We start from the raw sequence: 20,780 nt of genomic DNA, 5'->3' as shown, positions 1-20,780 counted from the left end.
CCGTCGAGGCATGATCAGAAGATGAAAGTTGTGGTTCCAGCTGTTCTTGTACCTATGATCTTCAAGTACTACCATGAGACCCCATTAGGGGGGCATTTAGGCATCTTCAAAACTCGAGAAAAGATCCGAGAGATGTTCATCTGGAAAGGTATGGACGGTGAAATTCGGGAATTGGTAAAAGCTTGTAAATCTTGTTGGCTTAGTAAGCCCACCTTGTCCACTAAGGTCTATTGTCTTCTCATCAAGCGTCGCGACCCATGGAGCGCCTCTATATCGACTACGTAGGACCCTTCCCCCAATCAAAGGGGAATGCTAACAAATTCATTCTTGTGTGTGTAGATGGTTTCACAAGATTTTCCTGGTTATTTCCGACTAAGCTGCCTACCGCTCAGTCCACCATCGCTTGTTTAAATACCATATTTGCTTCTTTTGGTCCGTGTCAATATATAGTTTCCGATCATGCTAAAGCCTTTACCTCCAATCTCTTCCGTAAATTCTGTTTTGATCTGTCCATCTCTCACGTGACTACTTCAGAATATTATCCTCAACCATCTCTGGCTGAACGGGTCAATCGTAATCTGAGATCGGCTCTCATTGCGTTTCATCAAGACGATCATTCCAGGTTGGACACATCTCTGCATTGGTTAGCCTTCGCTTTGAATTCGGCGGTTCATGAATCTCATATGTTCACTCCTGCTTCGTTGATGTTTAAATTTGTGCCTAACGCGCCGCTCTCTAACCTTTCGTCTGTTAGTGATATTCTACCAGAGACAATAGATCCCTATAACATTAGAAATCTTTGGATGAAGACTAAGGCCAACCTTAAGGCTTCTCGTGAAAAGGTAAGGTAAAGATTTGATCGTGGACGGAGGGCCACCAATCTAAAAGTAGGAGATCAAGTCATGGTTAAAAACTTTGTTCCCGCGGGCAAGCTTGCCCCCAGATTTCACGGGCCGTGCATCATTTTAGATTTACTGACTCCTGTTACATTATTAGTGAGCAATCCAGCCACTGAGAGGATCTTTAGGGTTCACCTGTCTCGGGTGAAACCTGTGTAATGTCATTGTTAACTTAGCCATCTATCTTTTGCAACTGTGTAAAGGTTATATTTTTTAAGAGGCCTTCTGCCCCAATTTATTTTCAATTGTTACAGAAATCTGTCTTAGATGTACGATCTTTCCCTCTGGTTTTCCTGCTGTCAGTTCCTGAGTGGCCATTACCAAGCCCCCGCCTCCTGCACATCCAAACTGTGGCATGTTAAATCTTCCACGCCGCCCGGCCCTCAGCCTCACCCAATACAGATTGTACCCTAAAATCACAAGTCTCCAACAACTTTTTTCTGTCGCCGAGGTCTTATTGTTTCATTGTCCCCGCAGCCGTTCGTCGCCGTGCCTCCTCTGAGGTGGGGTACGGACCCACTCCACTCCCGTGATGTCTACCTGTGTGCGGCGCACCAACCGCCAACTCATCCGGGGACTGTTAATACAGTGCACTTCTGATCTGCGGCGTCCTTCACCACGACTACCGCTCTCATAGTAGCAGGAGAGGTGTATCTGAGTGTACTTCAGGGCTCCGGGCGACCTCTCCTGGATGTCGGCAGCGGCGGCAGGTCTTGACGTCAAAATTAGCAACATGTATTTCTAAGTCTGCAGTAACAAAGACACTCCTAGGTTGAAATTTAATGAATTGCTACATGACTACTTCAGAAAAAACTATATTTTTCTTTTCAAGTTAAATAAACTATTCAAATTCTTCTGTGTCACCCCTTGGAAGGACATTTGGTGGGGAGGTCTGTACCAGGAGGTACACCTCTACGCCGCACGTTAAGTCTTGCTCCAATTAGAACTCCTCTTCTGGAGAAACACTGAACTTAAAACTAGACCTCCTTAAACTTTTGCTCAGAAGATGTCACTACCTTAATTTTGTGATTATGAAGTTGCCAGTACTGTGTGAATTTCAACTGGTTTTGTTTTTCGTTCTTCAAGAAGCGTGGACGTTCTCTCAGAGATGTCTCTACTAAAAAAACTATGATCATGCACCCTGGTGCGAAGTGAAGGAACTTTTTTGAAGGAATTTTGTACTCATTAGTTTTGATCTTTACTAAATTTCATTCATTCAGTTGTGGGTTGGCAATATTTATCTTTCTTTCCGCCTGTTTTGAATTTAGCCAATCCAGAATTTCTGTAATTAATTTCTAACCAATCACAGGCTGCTTCTTCGATTTTGTGTGTAACTTTTCATCTACCAATAAAACCGTGAGGGTGTGGCTGTTCTATTCATGAAAGTTCTCAAACTTTCCCCGAGGGTTTATAAACTGCGGATTTTCACGTCTCTCGGCCACTCGATCAACATTTAACTAAGTGTGTGGACGTGAAGCAGGAGGCGGGAAGCGCCTCTTTCATCTGGCAGCAGGTCTTCAATGAGGTAATGGCCGTTTAACATCTTTATTTCTTGCTAGCTCAGCAGTTTTACCCGCGGGAAAGGTCCGAAATATTTACCATGTAACCTATCTTCTAAACCTGTAAGGTTCTGCCGGCTTATGTAAAAACTTATGAAATCTGTAACTGTAATTCTGGGATAGAGAGTGTTTTACCCTCTCGAGCTCCCCTTCATTTTGGTTTGAGGTGACTCCGTTTTGGTAACTGATGTTCTTCTCTTTCTTAATGTCTTAAATAATTCTTATACGAGTCACCTCCATAGTCTGGGAATAGCCCGTGTTTCATCGGCCTAGTGCCTTTTAGGTTTTAAGAAGCTCCATTGAGGAGTGCAAGTATTCGCCTCCTTCCTTTTGTTCGGGCCATTTATTTAATGGTTATTTCTTTTACTCGAAGGCCCTGTAGGTTGGGTACAAGATACCCCTGTTTCAATTTGTGAGCCTGGCCATGGAAGGCCAGGAAGTGTAAGATATTTTTGGTGTTGCCTTGATTAGGCTTGAAAAACTGGGAGCGTGTCTGCTCTTTTCAAATGCGTTGACTGTGCCTCTGGGAGGCTTGATATTTGGAGTCGGGAGTAAGTGCTCCATGGACTAGGGGTTTTCTGCCCGTGTGTAAAACAATAATGTGTTGTAAGGTCGAGCTGAGAGCTCAGGAAATGTAATACGAGGGGCTGGAATCCCGGATTACTAAACTGTCACTAAATTTTTGGCCTTATATAAGCTTTGTACTGGTACCCTGGTATGTTTAATGAAAAAATGTCTGTGCTGAACATTGGGAGTGATGCCTTTCACCTAATAGCAGAATTCATTTAGTTGACTACTTTGGAGAGTGTCAGTCCTTTCATGATAGTTTAGTATAAAAGTAAACATCATCATTAGGGCAGCCAGGTTAATCCTCAGCACTGACACAGAATAATTCAGTCAGTTGCACATGTAATATGAGGTATGATTATAAGATTTGACATATTAACTGTATATCTCAATGTGGGGGGGGGGTAAATACTTCAGTGTTGTAGTAGTTCTGGCCATCACTGTTAATTCTATTAAAATACACTGCCTAATAAACAAAAAAGAAAAAAACATTAAAGCACCCAGAAGAAAAGTGTGGATGTCAATGTAACATCGTACATGCACACAACATGATTAGATTTGCAATTTTCTGTGACAGACTGAATGGACACAAGTGTGCATTAGTGTTGTTATCAGGCCAGGTAGAATATATAAGGGGTGTAAACAATGCCAGATCTTAACTGATCGCTGTGAAGGATACAGAGATGCCACAGCGTTATCAGCACCTGACAAGAGTTTGAAAGTGGCCTCATGGTGAGTATCCATTTGGCTGGCAGGTCGAAGAAGACAATATCCAGATTTGTGGGGCATTAAAGTGTGACAGAGGATTGATGTTGGACCGCATGGGAACGTGAGGAAAGGGATATTCGATGTCAGGGTTCTGATTGACTATAAGGATCACTGTGTTGAAGACCATGCATACTTCACAACTACTCCTGCCATCCGGAAGCAAGTCGGATTCCCTGCAACATTCTGTGTCATCCTGCACCATTGTTCAGGGATTAGCAGCAACCACGCTAGAGAATTACCGTCCTATGCATAGGCTGCCATTAACACCACAACACAAACACCTTCGTTTGGAGTGGTGCTATGACCGGGAAGCATGGACTGCTGATGAATGGTGCCGCATTGTGTTCAGCGATGAATCGCGGTTCTGCACTGCCCGGGCCATCAGCCGCGAGTATGGCGGCGACCTTGGGAGAGGGCCCATTCTTCCAATGTTTTGGAGAGGCACAGCGGTGGTACTCCTGGTGTCATGGATATGACTTCAGGTCACGGTTGGTAGTGATTGGGGAACTCTAACGATACAACGATACCTCGTAGACGTCCTGCGTCTTCGTGTTTTAACTCTCATTCGACAGTATCGTGGTGCCATTTTTCAACAAGACAATGCTCGTCCACACACGGCATATATCTCTATCAACTGTCTGCGTGATGTTGAGGTATTACCGTGGCCAGCATGATCCTCAGATCTGTCCCCGATAGAACATGCATGAGACCAGCTCCGACGTCAGTTTCGTCCCGGTGACAGTATTCAGGATGTCAAGGACCAGCTGCAACAGTTCTGGGTTAGCTTGCCTCAGGAGAGTATACAACAGCTTAATAATACACTTCCACACTAATAAGTGCATCTAGGCTGGAAGAGGTGCAACTTCATACTGATAAGTGGGCTATTTCTGCGAAGTTCTCCGCAAATTTAACTCGATTGTGTAATCACTGAATTAATATCGCATACCCGCTCAATATGTGAGAGTTTCATTTCGTGTTCTCCACCCTTTCTTCAATTTTTTGTCAGGCAATATATTATCATTTTTAAATGTAAATAACTGCCTTTTGCGGTTCCAGAGCCAGAATTTAACTGTCAGGAAGATATTTTCGGCACCAATAATTCTCAGGAAATATCTTCCGAATAAGAGGCAATCTACTTTTATGATATCACACATAAATGAAACGTCAGAAGTATACAGGCCTACTGGCTATCAACTGGAGTAATGAGATGATATAAAAGAATGTTCAAAATAACAGTGATATGCCTAAACATTCTATATAAATACACATAATCTTAAAGAAAACGTAAAGGGAATAACTCTCAAGATTTCAAACCTGGAATATTCCTACTAAGAACAAAGCAGAGTAGCACTTTAGAAAATTTATCCACACCATTATTTAGATATCGGATTCAGTGAACACTACACAGACAGAAAGAGGTAACACGTAATGGTGGGGCAAAACTCTCGTTCGAGATACTCGAGACTGACGTCACCACTCTCGATGCATCTTCGAGGTCTACGTAGGGATGGGCATAACTCTCATTTGAGATACTCGAGCCTGACGTCATTATCTCGAGGCACGCTCCAATTGGACCTCAGCCAGGACGAATATGGTAGAAACAGAAATGAGTAGCAAACATTGAACTTGAGCTGTTAGTATGGCTCAGTTGGCTAAATAGCATCGTTGGTTATTATCCTCCGCTACGTTTTGTGGTGGTTCGAATCTTCTCTTCAAATATTTTTGTGTGCACCGGGCGAGTTGGCCGTGCGCGTAGAGGCGCGCGGCTGTGAGCTTGCATCCGGGAGATAGTAGGTTCGAATCCCACTATCGGCAGCCCTGAAAATGGTTTTCCGTGGTTTCCCATTTTCACACCAGGCAAATGCTGGGGCTGTACCTTAATTAAGGCCACGGCCGCTTCCTTCCAACTCCTAGGCCTTTCCCATCCCATCGTCGCCATAAGACCTATCTGTGTCGGCGCGACGTAAAGCCCCTAGCAAAAAAAAAAAAAAATATTTTTGTTTGTTCTTGCTTTGCAATCGGAGTTTCGGCTACCAAACACACGCCTGTTCGTGCAGAAACAACCAAATCGCTAATACAAGTAATTGTAACGTTAGTGAACGTACAAAATAACCAATATATAATAAAATCTCTTCCACTTGAACACTTGCAATATACGCCAATCATAATGTAAACAAATTTGATTACCTCGTGGCCATGTCATCAGATCAGTTAGCTTTGTATCTGTATTGCACTGAAAATAGTACCCATAATAATGTTATTTGTTTTACATCCGTCCTAAAGACGCCGGGGTGTGGGAATTATGTCCCGCAGGAGTTCTTTAACGTGCTGGAAGCCAACGAGATGGAATTGTTACCTTTAAACCAGTACACTGACAGAAAATATTGTGATAAAAGTGTACGTGTTTCTACAGAGGGTTTTCGCATTACTGTGTTTTGTGTTGTACGTTTTGGTTATTACATATTACAGGCTTTGCAACTCAGGGTTTTGTGTTGTACGTTTTGGTTAATGAATATTGCAAGCTTTTCCTCTGTTGTGAAGATATTTCCACAGAAATAAGGTTGTTTGCGGTAATAAAACTGAATAAATCATAATTTAATTACCGGTTCTACTCTATAACGAGCCACCGGAGACCACGGGTACCTTCTACCAATATACACAGAAGGTTTCCCTCAACAGTTTCCGAAAGTTTGTCGACGGAGTTCGGCTTCATCCTGTGTATGTGCCTTCAGGTCGGATAATATTGTGGCTGGTCTTGAATGATCCTTTTCATGGAAACGATCAATTTGTTACCATACTTATATAAAAGTATCGATAGTCCAGAAGGAGACTTAACCTGAGAACGAGTCCCTTTTCAGATGCATGCACACATACACCAGTATCTTTATGCCATCCTCAGTATATTTTCCTTTCTGTTCAAATTATTACACAACTCGATGCGTCGTAAAATAATTGGTTTCAATAAAATGTTAAAAATATGTCACACTCTTCATTACTATTTATTTCACATACCCAGTCCCCGAACCATAGGAACTAATCAATGAAGTATAAAATGTCTTACCTAGCCGAGAACTGAACCCGGAAGCCCTTGGACCAAACGCTAGTACGCTAACCATTTCGCCGTGGAAGCGGACAGCGCATAAGTAAAATGCAGGAAGTACAGGTATGTAAGTTGACTGCGAGTAGATTATAAAGTAGTGGGCGTATCGTCATTAGTTGTTATAATGATGTTATTTGCTTTACGTCCCACTAACTACGTATTAAGATTTTCGGAGACGTCATTAGTTGATCAGCAGGCGTAGTATAGTCGAGGGATAACATGCGCATGATATCCCGATTCAATCTTCGAGATAGGATTACCGGTACGCGTCATGGACTGCATAACTTGCTCGAAATGCATCGAGAGCTCTCGATACGTTTCCCAGCACTGCCTCGAGACAAAGGGCTCATTCGCCTGACGTCACTATACGACATCGAGATAGCATCATGAGGCACGTACTGGATCGCTTGCTGAGAATGCATCGGAAGCTTTGCATCACGCGACCCATCACTAGTAACACGGAAGCTGAAATTTTCCAAAACAAAAGGCAGTTGAAGACGTTAATAATTAACAAAGAAATAAAAACGTAGCTAGCACAAAATATATGCAATTCTTCAGCATGGTTCCTGATTGAGAAATATTATTTCTTATTTAGCACTCACGAGGTAGGCTAATGTATAACATTTCTGTATTCAGATCTACTAGATGACAAATGCAAATAAATGAGTGGGACTTGAACATTACCGACAATATGTTAGTGGTTGTGATTACAGCGTATTATAGGATACCGTATTATTATAGTGTATAGTGTATTATTATAGTGTATTATTGGATTATAGACATCATGGCGGCCGCGTAAGGATACTGCGAGATCGTTGCTCTGATAAATAAATGATATTTGCATATAAAATAAGCGTTTCAGACGTGAATAGTGTTGTGAAGACGCCATAAGGTAATACATTTCCTTTTTACAGAAGTGAAGGTGATTTGAGAATCGTTATGCTTCGTAGTGAATAACGACTATACGTATGTACAGTCATAACGAGCTAGAATTCAATTACGAAAGTTGGACAAAGACTTCAGCCCATCGCACAGTTCAACAGAAAACTACATTTTACTAGCGCCACACTTAGACCCTTTATTAAACACTTTATATTAATTTAGCTGATAGTGCCTAAAGATAAATTCTCAAGAGCAATGAACGTTGAGTTATGCCGTTATTAGGTATTTAAATGTGACAGCAGATGATTATTAATGAACACCTATCTTCATTGATACAGAGGAACAACCATCTAACATTGAGCAAAATTACTTCCTATGTTCTAAAAACGAGGTGAAGATTAAGAAAGATCCACTTACTATGGTTGCTGATTCTAATTTGGAGGATGATCAAGGAGTCGTGTTCTGTCAAGGATGAGGTGGAAGAAGTCCATGATGAAGGATGTGACAACAGAGGAGGTTAATCTCGTTAATTTGCTTGTCAATAGGTATGGAGGAGCTATTGTTCATCAAATGTGAGCCATCATGCCCTTCGGATACAGAAGAACAACCTTCTACCTTTATTCTTCAAAACTAATAGAGCCATGATTTTAGCGAGGATATTTCCATATTCAATTCGACATATAATAAGAAATAACTTATATTTTAGTGCCTCGGTTGAAAGTGTTATTATAAGAGCGTTCTACTTTTTCAGCACAAAATACGACTTGAAGTGTATATGATTATTACATTTAATGTTAAAGGAATGTGTAGTGTAGTTCGTTATTCTGATCGAGACGCAAGTCTTACTTTCAAACGGGGCGGTCTGCAGGAGAAAAGTGCTCCTCACAGACAAGTGAAGCTGAAGGTTACTACTGCAGATCTGAGTTCAGAGGAGAACCTTGTTCTAATGAGGATGAGATGGAGACAGTGACACCAGTGGAGATACATCTCACGATCTGAAGAAAGATGCAGTGCCAATGCATTCATGTGCTACTTGCCAGAAGATATGATTTGAAGTGTCATCTGCTAACTCATATAGCAGATAGGCTACATTTATGCAAAATCTGCTGGAAGGCGTTCATCCAATGAAGTCATCTCAAAGCCCACCTCTTCATTCATCCAGCGAGTAAATAGTTTGAATGTACAATTTGTGGAAGTATTTTCAGAACGCCTTCAAGTCCTCGAAGTCATTCTATTACGCACTCCGACAGTAGGCTATTCCATTGTACGATTTGCCAGCGAAATTTCAGAACAATATCTCCTCTAAGGCGACATCGAAATAAACATACTAAAACCAAGGCTTTCTCTTGTTCAATTTGTGGGAATTCCTTCCGGAATTCAGCGTATCTCACAAAACGCAATATCACGCATAATGATAATAAACCATTCAGGAATTCTGTGCAAGACAAGCAACAAGCAACATTGATTGATGTCTTAGCCTACTCATAACTAATGAAAGTGACAAACTAAATATTGAGTGTCGACCTCAAGAGTAGGAAGTGTGTTAACCAGTATTCGATACCGAATGACCTGTTGGAGTGATATATGTTCAAAGATACATTCGAGCATGGAAACCACTCACACATCCTTTAGTGTCATATTTCGCAACATGATCGCCCTCATTGCGCAGATATCTATGCAAAGTTCAATACACATTATTTTATATTTCCGTGGCAGTTTGCTTATGAATGAGAATTAGGTCACTCTAAATTTACTTTCCCAAGGCCATGTATTATAGTCTTAACGCATAACATATATGTAGGCCTACTGCTGTTGGTCCCAATGAGTCCGTGCAAAGAGAAACCATCTACGTCATCTGGTGCGACAGCTGACCATGTTGATTGTAAACTCTGTGGGAAGACCTTTACTAGAAATGGTATCAACATACATTTGACCAGAAGTCAGGCAATGTGGTCCCAAACACCTAAACAGGGTGGAGAACCAGATACCGTGATGCCCAATCCTAAATGTCCACATTGCGAAAAAATCTGTCGGTCCGCACATGGTGTCAACATACACATTAGTAGAGCTCATCCAAAAGCCCATCATGCGAACCGTCACCAAACACACAAGCGCGATATTTCACTTCACCCAGATCAACCTACCTCAATACCCAATATACAGGTTATTGATCCAGTCCATGCTGAATCTCCAAATAAGTCATTTCAGGCCATACTATCAAATTGGAAAGACAGTATAAGAATTTTAAGACGAGTTCCAAAAGGGGTGAGAGCTATAACTGCTGATAGACTATCAAAGTTGATTGAAAGATGTATATCCCAGAATACTTTGGAATGCTGGCAGGATCTAATGCTTTTTGCATACATTGCTCTTCGTGTCCCCGAGAAATCTAATGGAAAGGCTACTTCGCTAGTATCTAAAATAAAGGAAAATGTACGAGAATTCCAACTACCAGAACCTGTGACTAAAAAGAACACCGCGCCCTCTGAAGTTCGTTGTATAGGAAACAAAGTAGCAGATGGGGATATTCGGGGAGCAGTTAGGATTCTTTCATCAGAAAGTGGGATAGCAGAACGCACCCTTACCACCTTCGAATCCTTGGTAGATAAACACCCTTCACCGTCACGCCCATTGTCCTTTCCCGATTCCCCTGATCTTGGTGACAATTATCTCAGCGTGACACCGGAATTGGTGCTTGAAGGAATAAAGACGTTCCCTAATGGTTCTGCTTCGGGAATTGACGGTATCCGTTCTCAACATCTCAAAGATCTTACCTCTAAATCAGCTGGAGATGCCGGGAGAAGACTTTTCCAATCCATCACAAAATTGTGCATTTTCATTTTAAGAGGGCAACTCAGTTCTGAATTGTGCCCAAACTTTTATGGGGCCGTATTAATTGCTCTTCAGAAACCTGACGGAGGCGTTCGACCTATTGCAATTGGGAACACCTTTCGAAGGCTGGTTGCTAAATTATCTTGCATGGCAGTAAAAGGGACTATCAGCCAGTATCTCTATCCTCACCAACTTGGCTTTGGTATTCCAAAGGGATGGGAAACCATTATCCATGAACTTTCCTACATTTAAATGCTACATCGAATAAAATCTTAGTAAAAATTGACTTCAGAAATGCATTCAATACCATAGATAGAGACTCCATGTTACATGCAGTAAAGGATAGAATTCCTTAACTTTATGCTTTCCTTTGGCAAGCGTATAGATACCCTTCTAACCTGTATTTCGGGTCTCATATTATTTCGTCACAGTCTGGGGTACAGCAAAGTGATCCAACAGGACCTTTACTTTTTAGTCTTGCACTCCAGCCTGTCATCGCAGACTTGAACAGTCCTCTTAACCTATTTTATTTGGATGATGGAACCATTGGCGGTGATCCTGATACGGTACTTATGGATCTAAAGAAAATTATCACTGAGTGTGAAAACATCGGTTTGGAAGTTAATCCGCATAAATGTGAAATCTACTTCTGTTCCGCGAGAGATGAGACAACAGTTTCTGCATTTCAAGGCATTGTTCGCGGCATTCACGTTACAACAAATTCCAGTCTATCTTTGCTTGGATCACCGCTTACAGTTAAGGCCGTGGAGGAAATTGCGAAGCAAAAGCTAACAGAATTAATGAGGCTGTATGATGGTCTCCAAGCGATCAATTCTCACATGGCATACTTATTATTAAAGAACTGTATTTTTATTCCAAAATTTAATTATTTTCTGCGGACCACACCTCTATGTTTATTTCATTCGTTTCTTGCTCAGGCTGATGATTTGATAAGAAGTTTTCTCGAGTCTCCACTAAATATACCGTTTGAGGAACATAACTGGACTCTGGCGTGTTTACCAGTAAGATTTGGAGACCTCGGAATTCGTATTTTAAGTGATATTTCCATCCCCGCTTTTCTTGCTTCCGCTCATGGAGTATCTTACTTTATCAAGTGTCTAGTCTCTGATTACGGTGATAATGTCGAGATATGCCATCTGGTTGACGCAAGATATCACTGGAATATCATGCCCAATAACCTGAGTCCTCCAGTATCCCTGGATTCACAAAGAAGTTGGGATATGTTAAACACCCGTTGAATTTTCAATTCTTTGATTTTGTCATGTCCAACAGAAACTGATCGAGCACGACATCTTGCTATCCAGGGGAAGCGGGCTCATGGCTTAAGGCTTTTCCGTCACCCAATGTTGGCACGCTTATGGATAACATGTCGTTTCAAATAGCAATCGGCTTACGTATTGGTTGCAAACTATGCCAGTCACATAAATGCATATGTGGAGCGGACGTCGACGTTTATGGACGCCATGTTTTAAGTTGCCCTAAGTGGGCTGGCCGATTTTCAAGACACTGTTCAATTAATGACATTATCAAAAGAGCTTTGCATCTGTCAATGTCCCTTCTGTCCTAGAACCGAGTGGAATTAGCCACACAGACGGAAAACGCCCTGATGGTCTGACTTCAGTCCCATGGAACAAAGGCAGATCTCTCCTGTGGGATGCCACGTGTGTGGACACATTAGCACCATCGCATTTGCCTCACACTGGCATTGGAGCATGGAAACCACTCAGACATCCCTTAGTGTCATCTTATTTCGCAACATGATCGCCCTCATTGCGCATATATCTATGCAAAGTTCAATACACATTATTTTATATTTCCATGGCAGTTTGCTTATGAATGAGAATTAGGTCACTCTAATTAAATTTACTTTCCCAAGGCCATGTATTATAGTCTTAACGTATAACATATATGTAGGCCTACTGCTGTTGGTCCCAATGAGTCCGTGCAAAAAGAAACCATCTACGTCATCTGGTGCGACAGCTGACCATGTTGATTGTAAACTCTGTGGGAAGACCTTTACTAGAAATGGTATCAACATATATTTGACCAGAAGTCAGGCAATGTGGTCCCAAACACCTAAACAAGGTGGAGAACCAGATACCGTGATGCCCAATCCTGAATGTCCACATTGCGAAAACGTCTGTCAGTCCGCACATGGTGTCAACATACACATTAGTAGAGCTCATCCAAAAGCCCATCATGCGAACCGGCACCAGACGCACAAGCGCGATATTTCACTTCACCCAGATCAATCTACCTCAATACCCAATATACAGGTTATTGATCCAGTTCATGCTGAATCTCCAAATAACTCATTTCAGGCCATACTATCAAATTGTAAAGATAGTATAAGAATTTTAAGACGAGTTCCAAAAGGGATGAGAGCTATAACTGCGGGTAGACTATCAAAGTTGATTGAAAGATGTATTTCCCAGAACTGTTTGGAATGCTGGCAGGATCTAATGCTTTATGCATACATTGCTCTTCGTGTCCCCGAGAAATCTAATGGAAAGGCTGCAGAAATGGCCGTGCCCAATAAAAGGGCGAAATACAGAGCAATAACGGACAACTGCATCTTCGTGGTATTCGCAGTCGAAACGGTGGGGACGTGGTGTCAAGAAGCTAAGAGTCTGATTTCAGATATTGGCAAACGACTAACAGCAATCACTGGAGACACCTCTTCAACAGAATTCCTGAGACAGCGGATATGAATTGCTATCCAGCGAGGAAATGCTGCCAGTGTTATGGACACTTTTCCAGATAACGCTCCACTGGACGAAGTCTTTTATCTTACACCTTAGACTTTCGAGCTGGAGCGAAGTAAAAAAGAATGATTGTTAAAATATTATTTTGTATTTATAATATTACAGTGTAATTAACAATTTCTAAATGAAGAATATCTCGGAGATGTAACACAATTAATGGAATAAAAATGCAAAACGTAACCCGATGTGCGTAATATGCTCCTAAGGGAACAACTACATACCAGCCACATCAAAACAAACAACATGCTATGATAGAGGTTGTTAACCGTAAATGTTCAATCAATCAATAGTGATCTGCATTTAGGGCTGTCGCCCAGGTAGCAGATTCCCTATCTCTTGTTTCCTAGCCTTTTCTTAAATGATTTCAAAGAAATTGGAAATTTATTGAAAATCTCCCTTGGTACCGTATGTTTTACAATCCGTAACTCCCCTTCCTAGAAACGAATATCTGTCCTCTATCTTCATATTGTGATCTTTCTCATTTATAAAGACACCACTAAAACTTACTTGTCTACTAATGTTACTCCACGCCGTCTCTCCACTCACAGCTCGGAACATACCACTTAGTCGAGCAGCTCGTCTCCTTTCTACCAAGTCTTACCAGACACTTATATGCCCTCTCCTTTACATCCTACCATCAATATACCCCTAAACACCTTCAAAACCATTCGCAGAGATCTGTACCCTTTATTTACAATCCCATTTATGTGATTACCCAATGAAGATATTTCCTGATATCAACAACTGGATACGGTACGGTACTTACAATGATCCCCAAAAGGAACTTTCACCCCATCAATGCAGTAATCGAAACAGAGAGGAACTTTTCCTATTTGTGAAACTCATAATGTGACTTTTAACATACGATTGCCTGCTGTGCATCTCACAACATTATCGAGGTCATTTTGCAGTCGCTCACAAACTTGTCACCCTCGCCTTTATCCCCTCTATGGAGACTGTCATTTCAGGGCAGCTGGTGGGAAGCGCTACCCTTCACCTGCAGGGAGCTCACGCAGAGCGCCTTGTAAGATGTAGACTGTGGGACCACTCAGAGAGAAAGAAAAGCCATGCAGTCCGTGGGAAAGTTGTGTGCTGTGCCGATGACCAATCCCTTGTTACGAGACAGTACTTTCTGTGTTCTGCGGGACAAAATTTCAGTTCCCAGGCGTCTGCGAAAACTGTAAAAGTATTGCAACTTAAAATGATTATTGTTCCGAGGTATCTGTGGAACAGCAGAGGTGAAAGAAGGTGCGGGCTGGAATAGGTCTCAACTACAGAATTAAAGTTAATTTAAAACTTTAACAAAGGTTATATTTTCTTTTCAAAATCAACAAATAACACATAACAACATTCAACAATTTCCACTAGGTGAAATAACAACGTAAGGCAGGTACAAAATAATTTTTCCGGTTTCAGGTTTTTTTTTTAACCAGGTTTTGGGCTTCGAGCCCCACACTCACAATCTTTGAGCGATTAGCTCAAATTTACCAAGTTACCAAATGTACAAAGGGGTAGAAAATCCCATCGTGCCAAGGAGCAGTAGCTCCTAATTACAATGTTAAGGAAAAGAGCATACCAGCTCTCAATTTTACAAGCCTCTCAAAGGCTACAACAAACTTCACACTCAACTGCCCTTAAGGAATCCTTATAAATTAACAGGGGTAACTAGTACCCAACCTACCGGGGCCTTCGCAAAGAAAAACAAAAACAAAACACAACAGGTTAAGTTACTGGCCCAAAGTACAGAGAGGACTGGAGGCGTGAAACAGCACTCCTAAATACCCATTTTAAAACCTAAGTGGCTCTAGGCCGATATACAGGGGCTAATCCCAAGCTAGGGAGGTGACACGTATGAGAAAACTTTAATGCATAAGGAAGAGAAGAAACGGTTATGAAAACGTAGTCACCTCAATTTCAAAATGAAGGGGAGTTCGAGAGGGTGAAGCACTCTCTATCCCCGCTTTACAGTAAAAGAGATTTGAAGTTTTTACATACACAGAAAAGTTAATTTACATTTTAAAGGAACTGGTTACTCTCCCCGAGAGTAAAACTGCTGAGCTAGCAAGAAATACAGATGTTAAAAGGCCATTACCTTGTTGGAGATCTGTTGCCCGAAGAAAGAAGCGCTTCCCGCCCCCTGCTACATATCCACACACTAAGAAAGATGTTACTGAAGTGGCCCGGAGACAAGAAAGTCAGCAGTTTTTATACCCTCGCGGAAAATTCGAGACGTTTCATGAATGATTACGGCCCGCCCACAAAATCGTATTGGATAACAGCAAAAACTAATACACAAGACGAGGAAGAAACACCTTATTGGTGGAAAATTAATTACAGAAATTCCTGATTGGCTACATTCAAAACAGGCGGAAAGAAAGGATTAATGTTGCCAACCCACAAACCACAGAACAAAATTTAGTAAAGACAAAACTTATGAATACAAAATTTCTTCAAGAAAGTTCATTCCATTGCACCAGAGTGCGTACTCATAGTTTTTAGTAGGGATATCAGGTAGGGAACGCCCACACTTCTTGATCAGCTATAAACAAAAACACATCAAAATACACACAGAGCCCTCTTCGGAGAAACTGCTGAATTAATACAGTTTTTAAAGTTCAGGCTTTCTCCTGTAGAGGAGTTTCAATTGGCGCACAATTTAAATTTGCGGGGTCGGGGTGTACCAACCGGTAATGACCTCCCCCCCACCAAAGACTTTCCAAGGGTGACACATAAAACAGTTGAAGAAAATTATTTTCCAAAACGAAGTCCCAGATGGTTGTAGATAATGTGACATTAATTAAATTTCAGCCGCGTTTGAAATAGATCTGTATAAGAATTTTGGAGGAGACCTTAGGAATTTTCAAAGTCTTTAGCAGAATTTAAGCAAAAACCATTTAAAGCATCAAAAACTCCTCTTTTGGTCCTTTGTTTTGAAGTAATTAGTCAGGAGTTAGTTGAACTCCGGGTTGAGAGTGTTTCTGTTGTAGTTATTCAAATTTTCAAAGTGGTAGGATGCCGAAACCAAAAACATTAATTCTTGTAAGTCCATCATGGTTGATCTGCAGCCGAAATGCGTTAAATGCAGATATAAAATGTCCCTGTAACTGTTACATGCTGCTTGATCTTGACGGCAAGTCCTGCCGCCGCTGCCGATGTATCACTGAGGCGGCTCGGACCCCTCAAATACGCAGAGATACGCCTCTCCCGCTACTATGAGAGGGGTAGTCGTGGCGAAGCACGCCGCACACGCGACGATTGTTTACAGTCCGCGAGCAATTTGCAGGTGGTGCGCCGCACATCAGCCTTGGCCGGGAGGAGGACTCCGGCTCGCCGTACACAGGTTGACCTCACGGGAGTGGAGTGGGCCCGTACCCCACCTCAGTGGCGGTACGGCGCCGCACGGCTGCGGGAGCACTGAAACATTAAGATCTCGGAGGCAGAATTTTTGTAGAAGTATAATGTTTTAGGGTACGGTCTTGGAATTGAGGCTGAGGGGCCAGCGGCGTGGAACTTTTATTTCATTATGCCACTGGTGTGGTTTTGCAGGAGACGGGAGCGTGGTAATGGCCGGATGGAGAGGACAGCAGAGTACCCTTGGGAGGGGTTTTACAAAATTGATACAAAGCAGATTCAACCAAATGAAAAAAATATAAGGGGCAGAAGGCCTTAAAATGAAACCAAAAATATAACCTTCAGAATTCTTACAAAATTATAAAGAGAAGGTTAGCACGGAAATTACACAGGTTTCACCTGCGACAGGTGAACCCTAAATATCCTCTCGGTGGCTAGATTGCTTAGTAACAACGTCACCGGGGTAAGGAAACCTAAAATGATGCACGGCCCATGAAATCTGGGGGCAAGCTTGCCCGCGGAAACAAAATTCTTGACCATAAACTTTAAGATTGGCCTTAGCCTTCTTCCAAAGATCTCTAATATTATCTGGATCTATTGTCTCCGCCAGAATGTCACTAAGAGACCAAAGGTTGGAGAGCGGCGTGTTGAGTACAAACTTAAACATCAAGGAAGCTGGAGTAAACTTATGAGATTCATGAACTGCCGAATTCAAGGCAAAAGCTAACCAATGCAGGGACGTGTCCCACCTAGAATGATCTTCATGATGATAGGCAGTAAGAGCCGACCTGAGGTTACGATTGACCCGTTCAACTAGAGATGGTTGAGGATAGTACGCAGAAGTAGTTACATGCGAGATGGCTAGATCAAAACAAAATTTCCGGAAAAGATTTGAAGTGAAAGCTTTAGCGTTGTCGGACGCGATATATTGACAAGGACCAAAAGAAGCAAAGATAGAATTTAAACAGGGAATGGTGGACTGAGCGGTAGCCAGCTTAGTCGGATATAACCATGAGAATCTAGTGAAGCCATCTACACACACAAGGATGAACTTGTTGGCATTCCCCTTTGACTGGGGGAAGGGTCCGACGTAGTCGATATACAGACGTTCCATTGGGCGCGATGCTTGATGAGAAGACAATAGGCCTACCTTGGTGGACATGGTGGGTTTACTAAGCAAGCAAGATATACAGGCCTTTACTAGTTCACGAATTTCACCGTCCATACCTTTCCAGATGAACATTTCACGGATCTTTTCACGAGTTTTGAAGATGCCTAAATGCCCCCCCCCAATGGGTCTCATGATAGTACTTGAAGATCATGGGTATAAGAACAGCTGGAACCACCACTTTCATCTTATTATCATGCCGCGACGGGCAACATAAAACACCATTCCTCAGTACATAAGGGACGACATGTTCCCCAGAAGAAAGGATTTCCATGATTGGGGCCAGCGTTGGATCTTCACGTTGATATTTTTCAAGATCCCTAAACAACATGGGAGCATCTGTTAGAATGGCAATAACCACAGGTAGTATGGACTCGGGAGGTGAAGAACTATCAACCTGTTCGGGGGTCTCTACATCATTAGAAAACATACGGCTTAGTCCGTCAGCAACCACGTTTTCAGTTCCTCTAATATGCCTAACGTCAAACTGGAAGGCAGAAATTCGGATGGCCCACCGGGCTATACGACCCATACGACGCGGCCTAGCTAGCACCCAGCTTAAGGCTTGGTTATCCGTTTCCAAGTCGAACATAACATGTTCCAGATAGAGACGGAACTTTTTTAGAGCAAACAAGACAGCCAAGCCCTCAAGTTCATAGATGGAATACTTGGCTTCTTGAGCCGAAAGTGTCCTAGATGCGTAGGCGATGGGTCAACTCCCTAGTTCAGTCTCTTGAAGAAGGACTGCTGCCACTGCCGACGACGACGCGTCGGTTTGGACGATGAATTTCTTAGAGAGATCGGGCATAGCGAGGACAGGGGCATTACAGAGAGCTAATTTGAGGTCTTCGAAAGCGGCTTGCTGAGAAGGTCCCCACTCAAATTTGACGCCTTTCCTACGAAGAAGGTTCAAGGGCGCCGCTCTGTTAGCGAAGTTAGGAATAAACTTCCTGAAGAAATTCACCATGCCAATGAATCTGGCAATACCTTTGATGTCCTTAGGAGGTTTGAAATCACGGATGGCCTGTGTTCTTGAATGATCCACTGCGACACCATCGGGCGATACAATATGCCCTAGAAATGACATGGAAGGCTTAGCGAAGGCGACCTTGGACAACTTCACAGTTAACCGAGCCTTACGAAGGCGATTGAGAACTTCTTTCAGATGATCTAGGTGTTCTTCGAAGGTCTCCGAAAATACGACGACATCATCAAGATAGTGGTACAAGTACTCAAACTTAATGTCGGAGAAGACCCTGTCTAGTAGCCTCGTAAGCACAGCTGCTCCCATGGCGAGCCCGAAAAGCACGCGGTTGTACTCATACAAGTTCCAATCCGTGGCATAAGCTGTCAGATGTTTGGATTCTTCAGCTAGAGGGATCTGATTATAGGCCTGAAAGAGGTCCAAGATGGTGAAGAACTTAGCTTTACGAAACCATGAAAAACAAGAATGAAGGTCAGGAAGGGGCACAGATTGTAACACCACCTTCCGATTGAGAGCCCTATAATCAATCACAGGCCTGAAGCCACCTTGGGGTTTCGGGACTAGAAAAATAGGCGAAGAATACGCCGACTTAGAGGGCCGAATAATACCATCCTTCAACATCTGATCTATGATTTCCTTCAAAGCTTTCATTTTAGGTGGAGACAGCCTATAAGGCGGGAATCTAACAGGGACCGAATCCGTCACTTGAATCTTGTATTCAATAAGGTCAGTAACACCAAGAGTATCCGAGAAAACCTCTGGAAACGACTGACACAACTTACGAATACTATCAGCCTGCTCCTCAGGTAGATGTCTAAGATCTAACAACATCTCATCCTGGGTAGGCGAAACAGATGAACATGATACAGAAATACATTTCAATAAGGGGATTTTACAATTAGAAGCAAATTTGAACGTGCACGACTTACTTTGAAGGTCGAGCACTAGACCAGTGTGAGACATGAAGTCTGCTCCCAATATAATGGGGCAAGACAGGTGCTTAGCCACAAACAGTTTAACTTTCGAAGTAAATTTAAAAATACGAATTTTGGCATTTAGAGAACCTAACATTTCTAATGGAGATGAATTGACCGAAACATATTGAACCGAAGACGAGCAATAATCAGGAAGTTTACAAACAGATTTCAATTGTGAGTACCACTCGGCCGAAATAATGGAACCCATACTGCCAGAATCTAATAGGGCTGTTACAGGTTCATTATTCACTTCAATTTTAAGAAAAGGAAATGGTGCGGGGGAATCCGCCGAAATCCTTAAACATTCTTTAGGACCTTCAAACGATAAGTTGGAAAACTGACTTTTCCCTACAATATCGTCGGAATTAACAGGGGCTGAGCGTTGAAAGGGTGAATCTGTCCACTCAGCCGCAGCCGCTAGTCACTTTTGATTCTTGGTGTTGGTGGAAGTTGCACCAGCAGTTGAGCAGGAGGGGGTGCTATTTGAATTTGGGCAATTCTTGGAGATATGAGTAAATGAGCCACACTTAAAACAGCCTTGAGATGACCCTGCTCCATTATTCGTCCTACTGGATTTAATTAATGGACACTTGTTTCGGAGGTGGTCGGGCGACCCACAGGCATGACAATTGCGGGTTGTGACGGTTCGGCGAGGTGTAGGCCGAAAGTTACTTGATGACGGAGGGGGCTCCCTCGCGACACGTAATGTATCAGCATATCTAACCCCTTCGGCTGATACGGCCAGTGCTTCAAGCTCAGAAAAGGTTTGCGGGCGCGCCGCAAAACATAAATATGACTTATAGGATGGTGATATTCCTTCCACAATAGCATGAACAATTTGATCTTCTGGAAAATGAAGAGCAAACACCTTGGTATAGAATTTGATACCCTGGATGAAGTCGGCAA

The 20,780-nt window shown here is 42.4% G+C and overlaps 1 protein-coding gene across 1 annotated transcript in view; it reads left to right on the top strand.

The window, feature by feature from the left end:
* The window catches only part of LOC137503328 (zinc finger protein 14 homolog), a 56,990-nt gene extending 48,245 nt beyond the window's left edge, over positions 1-8,745 (top strand). Inside the window, exon 5 of the mRNA XM_068230882.1 lies at positions 8,576-8,745. Coding sequence (XP_068086983.1) covers positions 8,576-8,745 — 170 coding nt within the window. The remainder of the gene's footprint in view (positions 1-8,575) is intronic.
* The last annotated feature ends 12,035 nt before the right edge of the window (positions 8,746-20,780 follow it).

Source organism: Anabrus simplex, chromosome X (assembly GCF_040414725.1).
Source record: "Anabrus simplex isolate iqAnaSimp1 chromosome X, ASM4041472v1, whole genome shotgun sequence".
NCBI classification, from domain to species: Eukaryota; Metazoa; Arthropoda; class Insecta; order Orthoptera; family Tettigoniidae; genus Anabrus; species Anabrus simplex.
The sequence above is the reverse complement of the archived record's forward strand: the minus strand, read 5'-3'. Positions and strand labels throughout refer to the sequence as shown.